The sequence below is a fragment of the Ovis aries genome, chromosome 16, assembly GCF_016772045.2.
Source record: "Ovis aries strain OAR_USU_Benz2616 breed Rambouillet chromosome 16, ARS-UI_Ramb_v3.0, whole genome shotgun sequence".
Taxonomy (NCBI): Eukaryota; Metazoa; Chordata; class Mammalia; order Artiodactyla; family Bovidae; genus Ovis; species Ovis aries.
This window is the reverse complement of record NC_056069.1, coordinates 12,935,882-12,958,827: the sequence shown is the minus strand read 5'-3', so window position 1 is coordinate 12,958,827 and position 22,946 is coordinate 12,935,882. Positions and strand designations below refer to the sequence as shown.

At 40.7% G+C, this 22,946-nt stretch overlaps 1 protein-coding gene across 6 annotated transcripts in view; it reads left to right on the top strand.

The window, feature by feature from the left end:
* MAST4 (microtubule associated serine/threonine kinase family member 4) overlaps window positions 1-22,946 on the top strand; it is a 618,855-nt gene that overhangs the window by 201,257 nt on the left and 394,652 nt on the right. For all 6 annotated transcript variants that reach the window (XM_042233730.2, XM_042233728.2, XM_042233727.2 and 3 more), the window contains exon 3: window positions 6,884-7,008. In XM_042233730.2, coding sequence (XP_042089664.1) covers window positions 6,884-7,008 — 125 coding nt within the window. The remainder of the gene's footprint in view (window positions 1-6,883; window positions 7,009-22,946) is intronic.

The window sequence follows — 22,946 nt, the reverse complement described above, 5'->3', positions numbered from 1 at the left end:
GGCTTTGAATTTTAGATTTGAGCTTTATGACTGGGGCCAAAGGCTAGTGGATTTGAATTCAGCCATTTCATTTCATGAGTTTAAAACCTGAAAGTACAGTTGACCCTCAAACAGTGAAGTGGTTGAGGATGCCAACCCTCTGCGAAGTCAAAAATCCTCATGCAACTTAAAGCCAATCGTCTCTGACCATGGTTCCCTCCAGCCATGGTTCCATATCTGCAGATTGAACCCTTCACAGTTTGGGCAGAACTGTAATGTTGACCACTGAAGAAAATCCACAAGTAAGCGGAACTGTGCCATTCCAGCCTGTGTTGTTCAAGGACCAGCTGTCTTTCCAGGATCCAGAGCAGGCAGCTAACATGTTCGAATGGAATGAAATTTTGGAAAGGGTTGGACTAACTGGTTGAGAAGCCAGAGTGTGACAGGGGAGGAGGAGATGGCTCTTATGAATTTGATTATTATTTTAAAAAGATGCTGGTCCTCCAGGAGGGTTTAGAAAGGCGTAGAGAATGCAGAGGAGGGTGAGGAAGGAGAAAGAGGAAAAGAGCACGGGGAGCTGACAAGTAGTTTAACAGCTGCTCCACATATCCACAAAATGACTCTGAGAAAAAATGGTTCTATTTATTTGCCGTTTCCTTCCATATATCTTCCCAACAGCATTCATCAATATCTGTCATTTCCCAGGGGGTTTAGACATGTCTAGCAATTCATTCTGCTGAATTATATTTCAATACGAGGATGGAGGGAGGCTAGATTGCAGATGTTCACTCTGACCTGTGCCCGGCGTCACTCAGACACCATCCCCTCCTGGCTCCCGGGTGCCCTCACTCACACCGACACTGCAGGCAACACTGCTTGGTGTCAGGTTTATATTACCATGTTCTCATTAGGGTAGCTCTACTTAATACTTCCTTAAAAATCAATTTTAAGTTGTCACGTTAGCCTTTGGTCTGTACAGCTAGAGCTTAGAGTCAAACCATTATGGTTTTCTTTTTAATAGGAATTTTATATCCAGACGATCACCCCATGAAAGGTGCAAGAGGGAGTTGCTGTTGAGGGCTGGCTGTCATTGCAGGATGGGAGAATTTGCTGAGTGTTGGTCCATCAAAAGGCAGCAGTCAAGTACTAAAAACAATAGGAACACCGAAGCTTACTAAGCTCTGTTTCATGTATTACCTCATATGATCCAAATATCTTCTCTTATTAGAATTTGGTAATCTCAGTAGATGAGAAGAAATATTTCTTCTTTCAGAACAAGTTAAGGGAAAAGAAAAGAGGCCAGATATATTTCTCTGTAAGTGTAGATCTGAATTGTTTCCACTTAAAAATAGACCATGTGTTGGCTTTTCTGCCCTTTTGTCATTCAATGGCAGGGGTAACAGGGTGTCTCTCTGTGACTGGGGGTGAAAAGACCACTGTACTGTTGAGTCATCTTGACACATTTTCCAAAGTTACTTTTGATTGAAATCTGCGGTCGACAGTGGCAGTGGCAGCTTGAGTTGCTGCTCCACAGCCTTGTGGTTTGTCCAGGGGCTTTGATTTCCGTAGATGTGTGTTCTGATATTTTTCTGCAGCCCCTAGCTCTCTCAGGGTATGGAATTAGGCTTGAGAGACTCCTCGACATATTTGCCGTGGACCCAGTCAGTCTGGGCTTGCTCTACCAGTTAGCATCTGCTACTTGCCCTGCTTGCTACAAGCTTCCTTTTGGAGTGTCCCCCTAACTTTATCAGGTTTCCAAGGCGGTGCTACTGGTAAAGAACCTGCCTGCCAGTGCAGGAGATGTAAAGGACACCGGTTCCATCCCTGGGTCGGGAAGATCCCTGGAGGAGGGCATGGCTGATCTACTCCAGTATTCTTGCCTGGAGAATCCCATGGACAGAGGAGCCTGGCAGGCTATAGTCTACAGCATCACAAAGAGTCAGACGTGAGTGAAGCAACTTAGCATGCATGCACCTTGTCACCTCATCAGGTCCACGTGGTTAGTAATGTTGCCTTGCCATTTCGTGTTTAATATAGAATGCTGCTGATAATATTCTAAGAAGTGAAATCGGGCATCTCTGGTGGGATTGAGTCTTAGCAGCAAAACAGGAGTTGACTGCTGCATTGGGAGATTAATTTGAATCAGACCTTGATACCCCATTGGCATCACAGTGCTGTGACAACCAACCTCCCCAAAAGTATGTGTTCTCTCTTCATTTGGCTTTCAGTTCCTGTCAGTGGAGATCCCTGGCTAGTAGGCAGTGATGTCTTCAAGGACTTGGGGTCATGCCTACGCTTTGGACTTTTCTTGTGTGAGTCAACACACACTTTTTTTTTTCTTTCTTTTTTTAAGGCTAGAATAGCAGCTCAATATAGGAGTCAGTGAACTTCAGCCCTCCCTGGTCACAAGTCTGTTGGGTTCTCAAATTACATTTATTTATGCCATTAAGAAGAATGATTTAGCAGCACTGTCAATGCTGTCTAGGTATAGTTATTCTTTTGCAGTGGGGACAAGAAATTGGAAGTCAGTCACCCATGTGAGAGGGAAGATGAAAGAGACCGTGTCTCTGTGTTGCAGCAGCCCAGCTGAAGATGAATAAAGGGAGCCTGTAATTGCCTGTGAGCACGGCAGCCACTATGATGCGGGAAGCGATGTTTAGGGCTGAGCAATGGGGCATAAAAGAGGAACATCTTGATGATGATGGAGTACACTATAGGGCCATGGCTGCTGACTCGGGGACCCTGTCCAGGCACTGCCACTGTCTTAGCACGGCCTTTACACTCTCTCCATTTTGAAAGTTTGGAGAGGTCTTGAAAAACTTAGTTCCTCTGACTAGTAAACGATTTGGAGGGCTTCAGTATAATTTGAGTATAATTTGTGAAAGCAGGTGCCGATGGAGTTCACTGTAGATACCTTCTTTTGGACAACAAAAGGACTCCTTCATTTTTTCCTATATAAGATATGATAGTTTTAGCTAGGCAAGGGAGGGTGTGTATGTATATGTGTATGGAAATATACATAACAAAATTTGCCATTTTAACCATTCATACTTTACAGTATATTAAGTATATGATTATTAAGTACTTTCGTATTGTTGTGCAGCAATCACCACTATCCATCTCCAGAAATTTTTGATCAAATTGAAACTCTGTGCTCATTAAACAATAATGCCTCATTCCCTGCCGCGCTCCTCCCACAGCCCTCCAGTAACCACTGTTATACTCTGTATTTCAATGAATTTGACTATTCCAGGGACCTCAAATAAGTGGAATCATATGATATGTTACAATATGTGTTCTTTTCTATCTGGCCTGTTTTACTTAGCATGTTTGAAGTTTCCTCCATGTTGTAGAATGCGTCAGTTTCTCTCCTTTCAAAGGCTAAATCATAATCCGTTGTTTTTACATGCTACATTTGGTTATCTATCCATCCATCCATCCATAGTTAGGATTGTTTTTACCTTTGGGCTAGTGTGAATAATGCTGCTTTGAACATGGGATACAAACTTCTGTTCTGAGTCCTTCCCTTCACTTTTTGTGTGTATATACCCAAAAGTGGAATTAGCAAGGGAGGTTTCAGTAGGCAGCGGGGAGGGTGAAGGGCAGGTGTGAAGTTTCTGGGGACTGCTGTGGAGCTTCAGTAGATGCTGGTGACAGCCCCAAAAAAGAAAGCTGACGGATGAGAGACGGCAGCCTGTGGCCCCGCCTGCGTGCTTGTGGCACCAGCACCGTGCCAGCTGCCCATTGTTCTTTTTGTCGCAGCTCTTGCCTCTGTAATGCTCGCCCCATTCTCCGTTCCTCCCTTCTGTGGCTCCCCCGCCCCTCACCAAAACCCTTGAGAGCAACACACGGGCCACCTGAGCTTCCCTTTCTTCCTGGTGGCTACCTCAGAGGGATAATCAAACTTTGCCAGCATTCTTATGTATAACTGAGCACCAGAAGCCATGTCTCAAGCCTGCTTTGTTCTGTAGAGTTCCTAGGTCTATTTTCCCTTTACTATCCTATTTGTGGTCAAGAGAAGTAACCCCAAATGTAAGACCATAGCCTGACTGCTAAATCTGTATTGCATTTCAGGTGATACGGAACTTACTGGAGGCTTTAAAATCTAGGCAGGTACCATTATTCTCTGATGCCAAAGTAGGTCTCCAGAGGCTATATTTAATTCTTTATATAGCCATTCTGCTGAATTTGTTGCTGACCTGATATTTTCCTACTTCAGACGGATACTTCAAGCATACATCTTTGAAAGCATACATCTCATGTTTGAGGACATGTGTTTATGGAGGTCTTGCTTCTTGTTTTGGGGTTTTTTTTTTTTTTTTGAAATTCAGGATGAAAACAAAGGAAAACTCATGCCAGGAAAAAGACCATATGTAACCTAGATAGAACCAAGGTACAATCTGAGTCTTAGTACTTGTTTTTGTACATAATCTTAAAAGGCTTCAGATCTTTCTACTCTGTTGAGTAAAGACCCTGTCACCCCTGAAACAGTGACAATAATCAGCATAAAAACTCCATTCCAATAACCCATACCTCTGTAGTTGAAGCTTGACAAATTCTTGTTTCACTCTGACCAACAGATTTCAGCTTTAATATGGACCTCTCTTTATTGCCTCTAAATTTCTAGTTATGTCAGTAGGCAGTACCTAATAAAGGTTTTAATAGGCATACTGGAATTTTAGCAATGTGTTTCCAAAAAACACAAAGCTGATCAAAGTTCCAGTTGTAACAACAAGCTTGATGCAGCATTCAAACAGAGCAGCCAGATTGCCAGGCAAGCTCACCTCTCCTACAACAGAGTGGGGATGGTATTACCCATTAATTTCCACCCTGTGCAGCTGAATAATGCATTGACAGATGCTAATTTTCTTAAATCGTAGGCAGCAAATGATGCATGAATACAGCAGCAACACACTTTTCAGAGGCTCTTGGTAGTCATCAGAAAGAAAATTTGTATAAAGTTTGATGTAATCACTACCAACTATGGCACAATGTTGATGCCTTCTAATGACTGCCTTAAATCCATCTGTTGTCCTCTTTTCCCTATTAACACTAATGGGGGTCCAGGCAGGAATAAAATATCCCATGTGTTGTGCTATCAGACCCTCCAATTTGTAACATTCGTATGATTCCTAGGATGAGACTAGGAATAACATCTAAAATCGTACCTATGACAGGATAATAAACATTATGTAAATGCTTCCTAATTTAATTATTTGTTCCAGTGGATTAACAAAATTTTACTTCTTGCTCACCTTGCTATCCCTCATGTGTTGCATATCTCTTTGTGCTTATTTTTTTAAGTTTATTGAATGTTCATTATATGATGTGTTTTCTTTTTTTTAGAACCACCCTATAAGTTTACCCCTGTTTTACAGCTGAGGAACCTGAGGCTTGGAGAAGGTCATGAATAAGTGATGGAATCAGTTTGGGGGGTCAGAATGGGCAGTCAGCATTTTTGTATGTAAAAAATTATTGTCTTGCCATAAAATATGAATTCTCACATATTTAATGTGGTATGTGCATGCATGCTCAGTTGTGACCGACTCTGCGAACCCATGGGTTGAAGCCCACCAGGATCCTCTGTCCCTGGAATTTTTCAGGCAAGAATACTGGAGTGGGTTGCCATTTCCTCCTGCAGAGGATCTTCCTGACCCAGGGATCGAACCTGTGTCTCCTGTGTCTCCTGCGTTGGCAGGTGGATTCTTCACCACTGTACCACCTGGGAAGTCCATTTAATATGTTAATAGATTTCAATTTATTTCCATAGTTAATATATTTCAATATATTAGTAATATTTCGATTGTTATTATGTATCAATAGTTATTAACCAGTGAGTGCTTGTGAAGTGCGTGCTTAAAGAAAGATATGGGGGTTCCTTTATAAGGAACAGACCTGCTGGGGAGAACACCAGGCACAATGTTACTCCTGCTGCAGGCTTACCAGCCACACGGGCCACAGTCCTCATGAATCTTGGAGGGATGAAGCTGCAGTCCTCATACATGCAACCCGTAGAGGAAAATCTACGGTTTGGTTACTGTCTTCATTGCCTTCATGTGTTTTTTGGGAAAGAAGTGTCCACTTGTTCTTTCATCATTCAACAAATATTTAATGAGTACCTGCTATGACCAATTACTGTGCTACAGCAAAATGTCAGACATGGTCTCTGTTTTTACTGAGCTTCATCACTATGTGACTATCCATGCCCATCCTAACATAAAGGTGTGTATCTTATGTGTTGATAATTAGTCTAATCCGTGTACTCAAGAAGTAATACAGTGTGAGTTGGTTCAGCTGTTTGACTTTTAAAGACATGCACATATATATGAGTTCAAGGTCGATGTAAATTGCTCATTGAACCTACACTGACATTAATGTCCTGCTTTATGCAAATGGATACCATCATCTGTCCTGTGGACACAGCTGGATGAACACCAGTAGCTTCAGAGGCAGAGAAGCTGGGAGAAAAGGGCACCGGCCCCATTTCACCTTGAAAGACTTCCAGCTCCTCCTTTTGTCGGTCATGATCTTCGTAGACACTTTCCTAGTGCATTCCTATATCACTTTCCAATTAGCTGTTTTAAAAGTACATTTCTAAATGCACATGTTCATTTCTACGATGCTGAGGATGCTTCGCATGTTTATATATATATCCTCAACTCCTCAGCATAGTAACAAGACCCTTCCTCTTGCCCTACAAATTCTGGAGATGAAGAGACTCACCTGGGCTTATGTGGGAACTTCAGACCACAACTTAAAACTGAATCTCCCGACTTGAAACAATCTGCTTCCGGCTGCTATACAGTATAATTATAACATATGGCTGAAACGGTATATAAGGATTTCTACAGAAGCACTGCTATTCTACCCACTACTCATACTGCCTTCTTTTTATCCCTAACAGGCAGGTATCTCCTTCCAAACCCAGCTGCCGGGCAAGCCTGGGCGACCTCTGCGGAGACGTCCAACCTCGTGCGCATGCGCAGCCAGGCCCTTGGCCAGTCGGCGCCCTCGCTCACCGCCAGCCTGGTGAGTGTCCTCGGGCTCTGTCCACCCTTGGTTAGGTTTGCTGCGTCTCACCACCGACGTAGGGACATCTACATTTATTGAGTTTATTGTACTAGATTTGAACTTAAAACTACATTTAATGTTAAGCACAGATTTGACACTGAAATTTTTTGTTTCCAGCGTGCTGGGTTTTCCCAGATTCTCTCCTTCAACCTAAATTGGAATATTTTTGTAAACTTAACTCCGTCTCAACTTTTCCCTCGAAAGAAATGAAAATGGTTCTAAGCTTTTTTTTAAAAGAACTTACTTGAAAATGATTTCAAACTTACAGGAAAGTTGCACGAATAAGACAAATACACACAGCGCCAGCTGGTCCTTGGCCTGGGTTTGAGTATTAACTCCTGCCTGTTTGCTGTGCTGTTTTCTCTCTCTGTGTATATGCATATACACTCACATATAATGTTTTGAACTCTTTGAGAATAGGTTATATATATCATGGCCTTTTGTTATCACAGGTAACTACATTAAATTTATGCATGAAAGAAGTCTTTTATCTGCTCCGCCATCTGTATTTCATTTTTATCAATTGGCCCAATAATGTCCTCTCTAGTATTTTCCCTCCTTCAGTAGAGGGTCCAGTCTGGGGTCATGTATTGTATTTAATTATCCTTTAATCTGGAAACTCTCCCCAGTGTTTCTTTGCCTTTTATGATGCTGACAGTTTGAAGACTAAGTGACTTCCCCACCCCATTTTTTTGAAGGAATATTCCTCATATGACAATGGCCTGGTATGTCTGATGTTTTCTTACAGTGAGGTTTGGGTTTTGCATTCCAGCCCAAAATGTGACATTGGTGATGCTGTGGCCTTTCAGGTCCTGCCATGGGCAGGTGATGATATGTCCATCTGCCCATTATTATGATGGTAATTTTTTTCACCCAGACAAGGCATTGGCCAGTTTCTCCACATAGTTAGAACTTTTCTCTTTACAGTCAGTAAGCCTTTGGCAGGGAGACACTTTGAAGCCATCTAAGCATGTTTCTTCTTATCAAAAATTTCCTTTGGATTCCATATTCATTGGTGATTCTTGCCTGGCTCCTTCTCTTCTGGAATCATTGAAAATGGTTATTATTTTCAGCTCCAGCACTCTCTCTACACCTACAGGTTGGTACATGGCATAAATATTTATGCATCTGTTAGCAGCATGGGCTCCAACATTCCTTAAAAAAAAAAAAAGTAATATAGACTATTTTAACCATGATGCTTATGAGAATTTTGCTTTCCTGTGGGCCCATTACTTTTCAGCTTTAACCTTTGTCACAGCCTATACAGATCTATACAGGTTGCTTTTGTATTGGTGGTGGGGTTATATGGCATAGGAATAGATTTTGAAATATCCTTTACTGATGGTGATGCAAATGATATGTCAGTGCCTTATAATTTTATACACTGATAATAAATTATGTGATATATGGAAATCAGTAATGTAGAGAGATCTGATTTAGGCCTAACCTCTAATCCTGCTTTTGTTGTTAGGTAGCTATATACATTTAAGTATGTTCCTTAGTTTCTTAGATTTTATTAGCTCTTCAGCAAACTGCAAGACGAAACAACCTATTAAACAGTCTCTGGAATTCAGCGTTGAAATTCACTGTTTCTAGTTCCAGAATCATAAAGATTCTGAACATACTGGATAGTTATCCCTGAAAAGTTTCTTTGAGGATATTTTATGACTTCAAAATTGACTATGGTCTTTAAATCAAAATGTATCTTTTACTTCTCAGGAAAATTTGGGGGCTTCTTTTTAAAGGTTCAGTTAAATGATGCCTTTTAGCATTTTTCCCCATCCCATCCCTGAGTTCAAAGTTACTTTTCCTTCTTGAGAAATTTTATTAAAAGGTTATTTTACTGTAAGCATTTACTTTTTAAGGAAAGAAGAAAATTCCTCACAATAAGTGATTTTATTTTTTTTAAAACAGAAGTGCTTTGAGGGCCACTACAATATTATTCTTACACATAAATAGATAATCCTGTATGTTTATTGCCAAGTAAATTCTTCTAATTAAAATAATACTGCCACAAAGTAATGTGTCTAATACTGGTAGTTATGTACTCAGATTAGAAACTGATTGATTCATTGATAAAAACATGTCAGTTGACCTAAGATATTTGGAAATAAGATACAAAACCAAGGAGAATAGCATTCTTATCAGAGAGTCACTTATCAGCTTATTTACCCTGCAAGTATTTATAGGGTTTAGGAGCAAAGCTAGAGAAAATGTTAAAATACCATAAGAAGCAAACTTAAAATAGTACCTGGCACCTAGCAAGCCTCAAATATTAGCCAGAGTAAAAATCACATGTGGCACCAAAGCCAGATGGTGACTAACCATTTACTACTAGACAGTGAAGGTTTAAAATGTCTCCCTCATCATATCTTTTCTTCAGCGGTTTCCTTGCTTCCTAATTGTTGTCTAAGGAAAACCATTTGCAGGCTGTTTGACCATGTCTTCTGTCCCCTACCTTCTGGCATTTCATGAGCAGGAGCAGCTGGAGGAGAGCTGCCAGGCAGAGCACCGTCTTGATTTCCTCATTGTTCGGCAGCAATTTGCTCAGGTTTCTCTGCCGTGTCACTTATTTCAGAATGTCACTCAGTATACTTTCATGACTTTGCCTGTTTTTTGGTGCCCTTTGCAGAGTCATTCAAGTTAGTCTATTTCTTGGATTGGCTTATATCTAAATTATGCCGATTACACCTAACAGATTTGATAGAGAATGATGCTGAAGGAGTATTAATATATATCTATTAGAACTTTTCTTTTTCCTTTCTATCCCCCTTTTTCTTGTCTTCAAAATAAGCCTTATGTTACTGGAAGTGCATTGTACAGTAGAACATGAGAATTGTTAGTTACTCATTCGTATCCAACTTTTTGCAACCCCATGGACTGTAGCCCACCAGGCTCCTCTGTCCTTGGAATTCTCCAGGCAAGAATTCTGGCCTGGGTAGCCATTCCCTGGGGTTGAAACCGAGTCTCCTGCATTGCAGGAGGGTTCTTTACTGTCTGAGCCACCAATAGAACATGCTTCACTCTCATTCTCTCCTGGCCATGATAAGCCCCATTGCCCTCGTCCTCAAGCTGTAAGCTGACCTTCCTTCTGACTCTTAGCGTTTATCAAGGCGCACCTTTGTTTTAGTTTTTTTGTGTTTATGCCTAATATCCCCCTGCTAGACTGCATGTTCCTTGAGGGAAGAATTCCTGTCTGATCTGACATTCTGCTCGTCACTGTTCCTAGCACAACACCTTGCATATAGGAGACATTCAGTAAATAATGTTGATGGAATGGATAATGACTGGTGGAAAGTGACAGATTCCTTAAGTTGCAAGGCTGGAGTGATGATGCGATTCTGTATGCTATCATGGGTATCTAATTAAGACCATCTATCTAAAGTATTTTTGGTTTTGCTGTCCAGCACATCTTATAATCGTGATTAGCCTCAAAGTCCATGTAATGGGCCAAATCCCATTCAGTTGTAAAGAACCCTCCTGCCAGTGTAGCAGACATAAAGGACATGGGTTCGATCCCTGGATTGGGAAGATCCCGTAGAGTAGGGCGTGGCAACCCACTCCAGTGTTCTTGCCTAGAGAATCCCACGAACAGAGGAGCCTGGAGGGCTGCCGTCTATAGAGCTGTAGAGGGTCAGACACAACGGAAGTACACCGGCACGCTATTGAAAGTTCCATGTCAGCTGCTGACAAAATACGGTGACAAAATGAAGAAATTATCACAGTCCCTATTCAAGGAAGTTTCCTTAACTTGCTGGTGAGTAGTCATGCAGTCACATTGGTTTAAGTATTTTGTTGATTCTTTCAAGAGGAAAGTTGAGACAACACATATGTTCAAGTGTGGAGAAGTGAGTAAAATCAGAGTCAACGTGGTTTATGTCTAAATGACAGGATTACACTTGATATCACAGTTTTATGTTCAGCACAACAATAGAACATGTGGGGAAAGTATAGACCCTCAATCTGAGAGGTTGTCATATGTTAGGAAGATATAAATGAAGGCTGTGGTTGGGGAGGTATGAGTTTCAGTAAATGCATGACCTAGTGTGATTTAAATGCCATAGGCAAGCTTCAAGGTAATGCTAACTACCTTCTCAAGGAGGAGATTAATTCCTAGCCGGAAGTATCTAGTTTTCCCTGGCAATGCTAAATGTAGTATGTTCCTTCTCCCAGACACATTGGGCATTTCTGATAAATGGCACATTCCAATTCATCCTAAGCAGCCTGGTAGCTGGCAGAATACATGCTCAGCCAGTGTCCGCCTGCTGGGGCACCAGCCGGGAGTGCTGATGAAATGTCAGACGTATACCTCGTATACATTAATCTGAAGAGGGGAAAACTCATTTCCCCATTTGCTTCCTCCATCTTTCTGTCCCTCCCCACACACATGGGTAGTTTATCAAAGAAGTCATAGTCGTCAAAAGCAGGGGATTTATACAGATGCTGCTTTCTGGTAAGAAAGATGGAAATTTCAGGAGGCAAAGCAGGACCCGGGGTAACTTATTTTGTCCGTAGGAAAATAAGGTTGTAAGCCCTGGTGATTAAAGTTTAGAAATGGTATATGTAACCATCATAAGAAATAGTCACTTCTTTTGTTCTTTGAAGTGGTAGATGGATGGCGGAAACAGTGAAAATTAGTTTCCAGTGTTTTCAACAGTTTTCCGTTTGATTTGAGTCATGTGGCTCATCTGTTTTTATTCTTGTGAGCATCTCTGTCATATTCTTTCTTATTGAGCACTTCCTTGACCGGTCTGTTTGAAAGTCTTTCCCTCACTGCATGCCAAACACCCCACTTTTCTCAATAGCTTTATCTCCTTCCAGTATACCACATGATTTGCTTATTGTTTATCTCCTATTATTCTAATGAAAAATTCTTGAGGACAGCTAGTTTTTTCTATTTCACTGAGTGTTTCCCTGGGGCCTAGAACAGTCCTTGGCACATAATAGGTGCTCAGTGAAGGCTTGTTGAATGTAAAAGTAAATATATTTCCTTTCTTTACCTTTTAAGTGCCCTAGAACAGACTTGTTTATTTTTTGTTTTTAATCTGTAATTTACCTTTTAGGTTTATATCGTTTAGCCTAATCAAGAAGGTGTTCCTCAAGCCAGAGAGTAGTTAATTTTGGAAACTGTGTTCAGGAATTAAACTGTAATTATTCAGTTGGGCAATGAGAAGCAGAGTGTTTTAGAGATCAGCTCCAGTTTCCACCACTTATTGGCTGTGTGAGCCTCAGTTTCTTCATCTGTGAGGTGAGGCTGGTGGATCTGGTTGCCTCAGAAGTTTATAATGAGGAATAAATGAGCAAATTCTTGTGCACTGCTTTGCACAGCATCTGTGACTCAAGAAGTGCTGATGTCAGCGTTCCTGGGGTTGGTAGAAAAAATATTTCTTGGGGGTTGTCAGGTGGTCTTCGCTGAAGTGGTATTCTCAGAATGGAGGAAATCAGATCCTTTGATTTGAGTAGGAATTTGACCTTTTGGCCCTTAGCTTTTTGCGTGCTTGTGAATGCTAGTGGTTAAGAACCCACCTGCCAGTGCAAGAGACAAAAGAGATGTGGGTTCAATCCCTGGGTCAGGAAGATCCCCTGGAAAAAGACACGGCAACCCGCTCCAGCATTCTTGCCTGGAGAATCCCATGGGCAGAGGAGCCTGGCAGGCTACAGTCCACTGGGCTTGAAAGAGTCAGACATGACTGAAGCGAGTTAGCACAGGACAGCACAGACCAGCTTGTGGTTTCTTTCTTCCTTATTTTCACTCTAAATTCACCAACCCCACAAACTGAAAGTTTTTTTTTTTTTTAAGAACAGTTAACTGTTTTGAGGGGTGGAAATACTTTCAAATATTGTTTTTCAATTTTTAATATTAGGTTAAGTAGTATAATTTTATGTTTCTTCAGTGGCCCTCTTTTGACACTGTATCCATTTCATTTAATGGAAAAATTATGTTTCATGATGTATTATAAATATTAAAACCAAACTATTTAAACTGTAATATATTCAGAGAGCCTTAATGAATATTCATCCTTTCCATTTGCAAAAGTGCATTATGAAGAGTCAGGGAAAATTCACTAAACGTATGCGAAAGTGCATTTTTCCTTTTAAATTCATGCAGAATGTACCGACAAAATGTCAGCATTTATTTAGGGTACAGACTTTATTTGCAGTCATTTAATATTATATCAATACTTCATTGGCCTTATAACTCAAAAACAAAAACCTGAGCCAAAGTCCAATTAGTTAACTCTGAGAGAGTGTCTGTTAAATATTGATGTAGGAACTATTTGAATGCCCTTGGATAAATTGCTTAACAAAAGTTGTAGAATACAACGTGAATTAGCATTTCTCCTTAGACATTATGACTCAATTTAAAGGCTGCATAATATTCCAGTGTATGGATTTCTCACAATTTATTATACTATTTCCCCCTTTAGGTTATTTCCAAGTTTTATCCATTGAAAATAATGGTAATGAGCAGGCTTTTAGTAAGTCTTTGTTCACCTCTGGTTGTTTTGTCAGGGTAGATTCTTCTTGGAGGGGATTAATGTGGCAAATGATATGAGCATGATGTAGGTTTTCCATACCCTTGCTAAATTGTTTCTAGGAATACTGTGTAACTTTGTGCTTCCATATATTGAGAAATCAACATATGGCTTCCCAGGTGGCTCAGTGGTAAAGAATCCACCTGCCAAGCAGGATATATGGGTTCTATCCCTGGGTTGGAAAGATCCCCTGGAAGAGGAAGTGGCAACCCACTACAGTTTTTTGCCTGAAAAATCTCATGAACAAAGGAGCATGGTGGGCTACAGTCCATGGGGTTGCGAAGTCAGGCACGACTGAGCATAGACATTACAGCAACTGAGTTGAGACATTATGTCTCTTTATATTCTGGCCAGTAGTCAATAGTCCCAAAAAAACCCCACCCTGAACTTCTAAAAAAACCAAGTTTGCTGGTTTGTTAGGTGAGACATAATTACTTTTTAAAATGTATTTTTTCTTTTTAGTAAAGTTGATATGGTTTTTGTACGTGTTGAACTCTTACGCCAAGGTCCCCCCAGATTAAGCAAATATGAAATTAGGATTATCTATGTTTTCTCCTCCAGCTTCTTCCTTCCATTCCCTAAAACAGCTCACCAGCCCAACTACTGGTAACCTGTATTGCTCTTGGGATACAAGAACTGCTGAGTGTGATTACAATGTATGTAGCTGAAGGCATTATTCCACAGCTCAGAGTTTTTTTCATCTGGAAAATAGTAATCTCAATTGTGAAATAGTGCCTTCAGCTGTGGACATTATAATCAAAGTCTCAGGAGTGCTTGTGTTCCAGAAGTAATACATCTCCTAGTTATTACCCTCTGAGCTAGGTTCTATTGATAGTAAAGGGATGAATTTTCGTAACTCAGGGCTGAAATAGCAGTAAGGACCCCTGAGCAGGTTCTTATAGGTCAGGCCTAATCCATGAAGATAAATCTCATTGTGGGCTCACCTGGGCCTATCCACAGAGTAACTGGTTTATCAGGAGTCTATTAATCAAAGATCGGCTTAAAAATGAACTATAAAATCCATGCTGTAATCCAACTTCTGCTTCTGTGAAAAGATACTCTCAATGTGCATCCTTACTCTAAACATGCCTGGGTGCCATGAGAATAATTAGCAGGAAACAGGTGAACGGTATTGTGATTCAGTGAATGAATGAAGAAGAACTACTAATTATTTGGAAGGTGGGAGTTTTTTCTGAAATTGAATTCCAGTCAGAAGTAGTCACTTAAAACTTTCAGCCCCAGTTTGCTCTTCTTTACATTTTGCAGAGGTTAAAAAAAATTCATTACTTTATGTGTGTGTTGTCCTTCCTGGGAAGGACAGAATGCCTGCTGGAGCGGCTCTCTGCGTGGGTGTGCCTGAACAGCCTGGTCAAGTGTGGACTTCTTATCAAAGGTGTTTGAGAGAGTCCGTGAGATGGATGGCACCAATAAATATTCTATGGGATTTACAGGGTGGAAATGCATGCTCTCTATTAATTGCTGGCCATCATAGAGGGGAGCAAAGCAGATTTATAACAGCAATACCATGTGTGTGTGAAAGAGGGAGAGAGAGAGATCATAGGTTTTACTTACTACCCACTTACCCAACTGGCATACCTATCTCAGTACCTGACCAACCTGCCTATTAAGCATGATGAGATGATCCAGAGAATGGAGAGTGCTGCACTCCAGCTTTCTTATCCTCACTGTTATCTTTAGCACTGAGGGTGGTTCCTGGTATGTACTGTTTAGTACTTAGATGATGGTAGATTTTAAAGAAATGTTGAGGAGGTCTTTTCTCTTTTTTTTTTGGATGCACCACATGGCTTGCAGGATCTCAGTTCCCTGACCAGGAATGAACCCAGGCCTTGGCAGTGAAAGCCCAGAATCCTAACCATTGAGCAACCAGGAAGCGCCCATAAGGAGGTCTTAATTCAACTGTTGATAGTTTCTGATGCTGGGAATGATTGAAGGCAGGAGGAGAAGGGGACGGCAGAGGATGAGATGGTTGGATGGCATCACCAACTCAATGGACATGAGTTTGGGTAGACTCCAGGAGTTGGTGATGGACAGGGAGGCCTGACGTGCTGCAGTCTGTGCGGTCGCAAAGAGTCATACATGACTGAGTGACTAAGCTGAACCGAACTGATGCTCCTGTTCTGCTTCCTGAAGCCCAGACTGGTTGAATGGTTGGGCTGTCAAGAATTTGATTGGGTTGTGTGTCTGGGGAGATGATGGTGGAGGTAAAGGTGGTGAAGTAGGCATAGCTGCCATCTTAGAAGCGTCCCTTGGTACACTGGTGGACAGGTGCCTCTCTGGTGGGCTCCTTGCCTTGACCTTTCTGGTGTCCTTTTGCCCTCGTGGTAAAATTACAGCACTTACCTTTTTGCTATCTTAGTGTGTCGAATGAATTCTACTGTTAGAAACCAAGAAACTCATAGTAATTAGACAGTGCCCTGGGATTTCTTTGGAGGGAATGATGCTGAAGCTGAAATTCCAGTACTTTGGCCACCTCATGCGAAGAGTTGACTCATTGGAAAAGACTCTGATGCTGGGAGGGATTGGGGGCAGGAGGAGAAGGGGACGACAGAGGATGAGATGGCTGGATGGCATCACTGACTCGATGAACATGAGTCTGAGTGAACTCTGGGAGACGGTGATGAACAGGGAGGCCTGGCGTGCTGCGATTCATGGGGTCGCAAAGAGTTGGACATGACTGAGCAACTGAACTGAACTGAACTTGGGGGAGGGAAGGTATTGGGATGTAACATTTCCTTTCTTGGGAGAAGTGAAAAATTATTATATTAATTCATGGACTTCTTAGGAAGGTCCTAGTTATTGTGGTTTTGGAAAATCTGACATACTTCAGTATCTTTCCTACCTTATTTTTCTAGAATACTTGGCTGGTTAGCTAAGAATTAGCAGTATTGATAATTATACTTATTCCTAGTTTATTGGCACCCACAGTATCAATCTGTGGCACTGGATTCTGAATCAGTGTATTCTTTATTATGCTCATTAATCAGTTAATTGATTATTAGTGGAGTCTCTATTATACAGCTGGTATTAAAACCTGTATAGAAAAGATGTCACACATGGTCTTGAGTTTTAAGCAACTTCTAATATAGTTGAAATGAGGCTTCTGAGAAATTAGAAAACAAAGTAGAAGATTACAGGCTGGAGAGTTTGCAGTGTATTCCTAGACTTTCAGGAATGATATGGGCTGCAGGTCCTAGAAGGTTTTGGTTGGGCAAGCTTCAGGGCATAGTGGAGCTACGTACAAAGTAGAATGAAGTGAGGAGTGGTAGATAAAGTGAGCAATGTGTCATGGACAGTGATTTTTAACATGGACAGTTTCTTCTTAATGTGATGTTTCTAGCGTGTGTAGGGAGGCAAAGGACCGCATGAGAAGCTGGAAACTCATGGGTATCTGTGATAGAAGGATTTCTAATTTAATCTGAACTATAGGAGGTCACCAGGATTTGTACCATCTTTTAGTGGGAGAAATGTCTGCATGAAGTAGCTCGGGAGCCTTCAAAGACCCCATCAAGTGATACATTTTCCCCTAGGAAGTTTCTTGGGTGGAAAAGCTGTTACCTTCAAGCACTTTAGTCATAAGGAAATAGTCTTTGTATTTGTTAGGTTCATTGACTGGATGTTAATAATGGCTTAAGGGATTATGAGGTCTTTTCTTTGTGATTTGGCATACTAGTGGGGATTTAGTTTTTAAGAGTAGAGCCATGTGACAGGTCCAGCTTAGCTATTTGTGATATAATAAATACATTATTTTATTGTTCAGGGCAGATCAACCTCCATTTAAAGAAAACACTTAAAGAACAAGTACCAATAAAATTGTGCTGAAAAATTAAAAAAAAACTAGGAATAAACCCGATCAAGGAACTGAAAGACTTACATACTGAGAACTATAAAACATTAATAGAGGAAACAAAACAGGATTCAGTGAAATGGAAAGATAACCTAGGCTCTTGGGTTAGAAGAATTAATGTTGTTAAAATGGCAGTATTACCCAGAGCAATCCATAGATTTAATGTGATCCCAATCAAATTACCCATGACATTTTTCACTAGAACAAATAATTCAAAAATTTACATGGAGCCATAAGAGACCCATATTTGTGAGGGTGGGATGATTTGAGAGTATAGGATTGAAACACGTGTATTGCCATATGTGAAGCAGATCTCCAGTCCAGGTTAGATGCATGAGGCAGGGTGCTCAGGGACAACCCTGAGGGATGGGATGGGAAGGGAGGTGGGAGGGGGGTTCAGGATGGGGGACACATGTATACCCATGACTGACTCATGTCAATGTATGGCAAAAACCACTATAATATTGTAAAGTAATTAGCCTCCAATTAAAATAAATTAATTAATTTTTAAAAAGAGATCCATATTTGCCAGAGAAATTTGAGGGGTGGGGGGAAACAGGAGATAAAACTCTCCAAGACATCAAACGATACTACAAAGCTACAGTTATCAAAACAGTGTGGCACTGGTACAAAATCAGGCATATGAATCAATGGAACAGAATAGACAGCCCAGAAATAAACCAACACACCTATGGTCAATTAATCTATGACAAAGGAGGCAATAATATACTGTAAGAAAAAGATGGTCTCTTCAACAAAGGGTGATGGGGAAGTTCAGTTCAGTTCAGCTCAGTTGCTCTGTCATGTCTGACTCTTTGCGACCCCGTGAATCGCAGCACGCCAGGCTTCCCTGTCCATCACCAACTCCTGGAGTTCAATCAGACTCACGTCCATCGAGTCCGTGATGCCATCCAGCCATCTCATCCTCTGTCGTTCCCTTCTCCTCCTGCCCCCAATCCCTCCCAGCATCAGAGCCTTTTCCAATGAGTCAACTCTTCACATGAGGTGGCCAAAGTACTGGAGTTTCAGCCTTAGCATCATTCCTTCCAAAGAAATCCCAGGACTGATCTCCTTCAGAATGGACTGGTTGGATCTCCTTGCAGTCCAAGGGACTCTCAAGAGTCTTCTCCAACACCACGGTTCAAAAGCATCAATTCTTCGGTGCTCAGCCTTCTTCACAGTCCAACTCTCACATCCACACATGACCACAGGAAAAACCATAGCCTTGACTAGACAGACCTTAGTCAGCAAAGTAATGTCTCTGCTTTTGAATATGCTATCTAGGTTGGTCATAACTTTTCTTCCAAGGAGTAAGCGTCTTTTCATTTCATGGCTGCAATCACCATCTGCAGTGATTTTGGAGCCCCAAAAAATAAAGTCTGACACTGTTTCCACTGTTTCCCCATCTATTTCCACATTAAATCAATGCAGTTAGAACACACTTCACACCATGCACAAAAATAAACTCAAAATGGCTTAAAGACTTAAGCATAAGACATGACACCATAAAGGCCTAGAAGAGTGCATAGGCAAAACATTCTCTGGTATAAATCGTACCAGTGTTTTCTTAGGTCAGCCTCCCAAGGCAATAGAAATAAAAACAAAACTAAGCAAATGTTACCTAATCAAACTTACACTGCAACGAGATCAAAACCAGTCAATCCTAAAGGAAATCAACCCTGAATATTCACTGGAAGGACTGATTGCTGGAGATGAAGCTCTGACACTTTGGCCACCTGATATGAAGAGCTAACTCACTGGAAAAGACCCTGATGCTGGGAAGGATTGAGGACAGGAGGAGAAGGGGGTGACAGAGGATGAGATGGTTAGATGGCATCATTGATGATGAATTTAACTATTCGTTGAACACGAATTTGAGCGAACTCTGGGAAACAGTGAAGGACAGGGAAGCCTGGCGTGTTGCAGTCCATGGGGTTGCAAAGAGTTGGACATGACTTAGTGACTGAACAATATCAGCAGAGACCATCGTACTAAGCAAAGTAAGTCAGACAGAGAAAGACAGATGCCATATGATATCACCTGTATGTGTAATCTAAAATAGGGCACAAACGAACCTATCTACAAAACAGAAACAGACTCGCAGACACAGAGAACAAACTCATGGTTGCTAAGGAGGCCGGGAGAGGAATAAACTGGGAGTTTGGTGTTGATAGAGGCAAGCCATTAATTTAGAATGGATAAACAACCGGGTCCTACTGTGGCTAGCACAGGGAACTGTATTCAATACCCCGTGATAAATCATAATGGAAACCAATATAAAAAAGAATGTATGTGTGCATATAACTGAGTCATTTTGCTGCACAGCAGAGATTGATACAATGTTGTAAATCAACTATACTTCAATTGAAAAAAGAAAGAATGGGTTCTGGGTAGCAGACAGCATGTTTACAAATCTCTGAAATGACAAAAAGGCTCTAGCTTCAGTTTTGGTAATCCTGACCTCAGAGTAGGACTGATTGTCATTCTAAGCCCTGGTGCTCCTGCAGTTTGGCTTCCTTAGATCCCTAACTTCTGTTTCTTCTTTCTTTTACCTGTGAGCTTTCCTTTTTAATATATTAACAAAGTATTTCTTTAATAGGAAAATTTTAGTGTCTATATAAAATTTAATATGTATAGAAGATTTTGGGTATGTATATATGCTTCTTCTAGAACTCCTGTGAAATCTCTTCATTACATGAAACCTATTTGATTTTCTGTCATTGTAGATGCCTCCTGCTTAACTTATATAGGTGCTAAGTTAAGTAGGGTTCTTTCCTAGTTTGCTTAAGTGTAACTCATTTGCTTTTTTTTTTTTTTTTTTTGATCCTATACATGAGCAGTGGTGTTTTAGTCTGTAAATAATATGAACCAGTCATATCGTTTTGTCTCCCTTTGTACATGGCTCTGATCAAAAAACCATTAAGAAACTTCTACACTTTTCCCATTTGCTGGAACATCCATCCCCTTGAGAGATTCACCTGATGGAGGGTCAGGGGTTTTCTCATCTTCAAGTGCGTCTAAATTTTGGCTAGATAACCAGGGCAGGAATGAACCACCTGTCATTCCCCAAAGGGTATTAGATTCCTCATCTCATGCCCTTCCTTGTTCTAGAAAGAAAATACCTCTCTATGCACCTCCCTTCTTTCTGCCAGGGCAATACCTGTCTGTACCTTAGCATATGCACTTCCTCTTCCAGGAAGCCTTCCCTGATGTCTCTCCACACCCTCACATTAATTCTCCTTTGAATTGTACATGTCCAAACCAAAGCGTTTATCACATGAAACTGTAAGTGTCTCTCTGCTTGCCTTCTCCCACTCCCCTCCTCATCTCCAAATGGTCTGATTGCCTAAAGAGCCCAGGAAAATGACCTATAGCTGATAAAGACATGAGCCTAAAATATTTCATTTGATGGGCTATTAAAAATGACACTAGGTGAAATATGGGTTTATATTAGGTTTTGCCCATAGGACCTCTCTACATTTTAATTGACCTTTGAGAGCCTTGCTTCTGAAAATAAATCCTGAAACTGGAAAATTTTATGGATGCAATAGACCTTGGGTCAGCCCTTTCCCCTTGCCCAGAGAGACTGTGTACTTCGGTGGTCTTTATCTAAATTGTGATCAGTTTTTACAAGCGCTTGATTTAGAACTTAATTACTGTAGGCAGTTTAGAGTCGTGTTTAAGAGCGTGGACTTCAGAAGCCAGGCTGCTGGGGTTGGCATCTGGACTGTACCACCTTGACCATGGAACACAACTGTTCTGTGCCTCTGAAAAAGAGGAATATTCGTGGTACCTATTTTAGTGTGGTTGTTGCTAGAATCAAGTGAGATGGTATATATTAAGGTCCTTGGAACACACAGGAACTGAGTAACAGTATTAACTGTTGTTGCCATCTTGTCCAAGAGTAGAAAACTGATGTGTTCATTTAAACCAGGAAATTTGAGTTTTATTGAGTACATGATCTACAGTTTATGGTTGAAGGAATTGATGAAGCTGGACTGATAAAGATAAGTTTCTCTGATTGTTTTCAGATAACTGCAGGTCCACTATGTTTTATGCAGGATAATTCGAAAGGCATGAAGTTTGTTTGAAATGTAAAGTTGTAGGGAAAGGATAATGTGGTGTTTTCAACATGAAGTACTCTTTTAGGAATGATGTCACTAAACAATTAAATAATAATTTTTTAAAAAAGCATCCGGAAAAAGAAACCCCAAGTACTTTCCTTTCATTCTTCTCACTGGATTATGCAAAAGGTTCAAGAGTCATCTTTTTATGTCAGGTATACAATTTGCGTCCTTTTGGGTTGACAGTTTGTGTCTCATGTAGCACAGTGCCTGTATCCTTGGACCTTTAGGATACTAACATCTGCTTTACAGAAGACATGACTAATGTTGCAATCATTTATTTGCCATTGCCAAATTTTGCTATAGTTTGCCCATGTGTAACAAAGTCAGAGGATGCCTGCTGGGCCTCTACTATTTTTTGCTGGCTCACACCATCAATAAAACATTTTGAGTATGCATCCCCTAATGTGTGACCATGTTTTAAAATGATTTACACATAGGTAGAAGAGGTACTAAAAAATATTTTAACAGACCTGTGAGTCTCCACTAGGAAATCATTAGAACATTGACTGTAGGGTTTCAGCAGGGGCCTGGAGGCAGCTGCCTTTGTCAGGTGTTAATCATGTAGCTGCCTCATCATGGAGAGGTCCAGGGGGTCCTGGGGTAGGTGATGGGAGAGGTGGGATGTGCTTGGAGTGCTTGAGGCAATGGCTGTTTGGTATCCTGTAAGGAAGTATTTTAGCCACCAGCACTGGTGCATATCAGCTGAGTGTCAGCCTGAATGCCAACTTATGGACTAAAACCGACAAAAAAGAAGAGACAGAAAACAAACTGGTATTCTATTTTTTTTCCTAAACCCCATTTGATTATACTGTGCTCCCCCTAAGGTGCCCATATTCCAGTTTGTAGATCCTTGGAATAAACTACAAGGTCTGCCCTCTAAGCCTGCCAGGGTAGTGCTTTATTGATTAGAGTTTTGAGTATCCATTGAGGTTGCCGTTTCTTTTTTGGAAAGGTTTTTTACATTTCACTTATAAAAGAAAGGAGTAGCAGTTCTTTGTGACACATGTCCTTAACTGCTACTAAATTGACACAAATGTTAACAGTTATTGTGTGAACTGCTTCAAAGCTAATTATGTTAATTAGAATGTTACATACCAGTAATTGTATGTATTCAAATATTATACAATCACTTTTTGTGTTTTCTCCTCCAGATGTAACACACTCATTTATTTGTTGCTTGAAAAGCTGCAGAATTATAGCTAAGATAACAAATAATTGCCAGCAAATAAAATTAATTCTTTAGAAATATGCTTTAATTGGTTAGCTGTGTAAAAGACAGAAACAAATGTTAGCATGTGAATCATATAAATTAGAAACATTGCTTATGAAATCCTTACTTTGGGGGCTTTTCATTTAAATAAGCCTTCT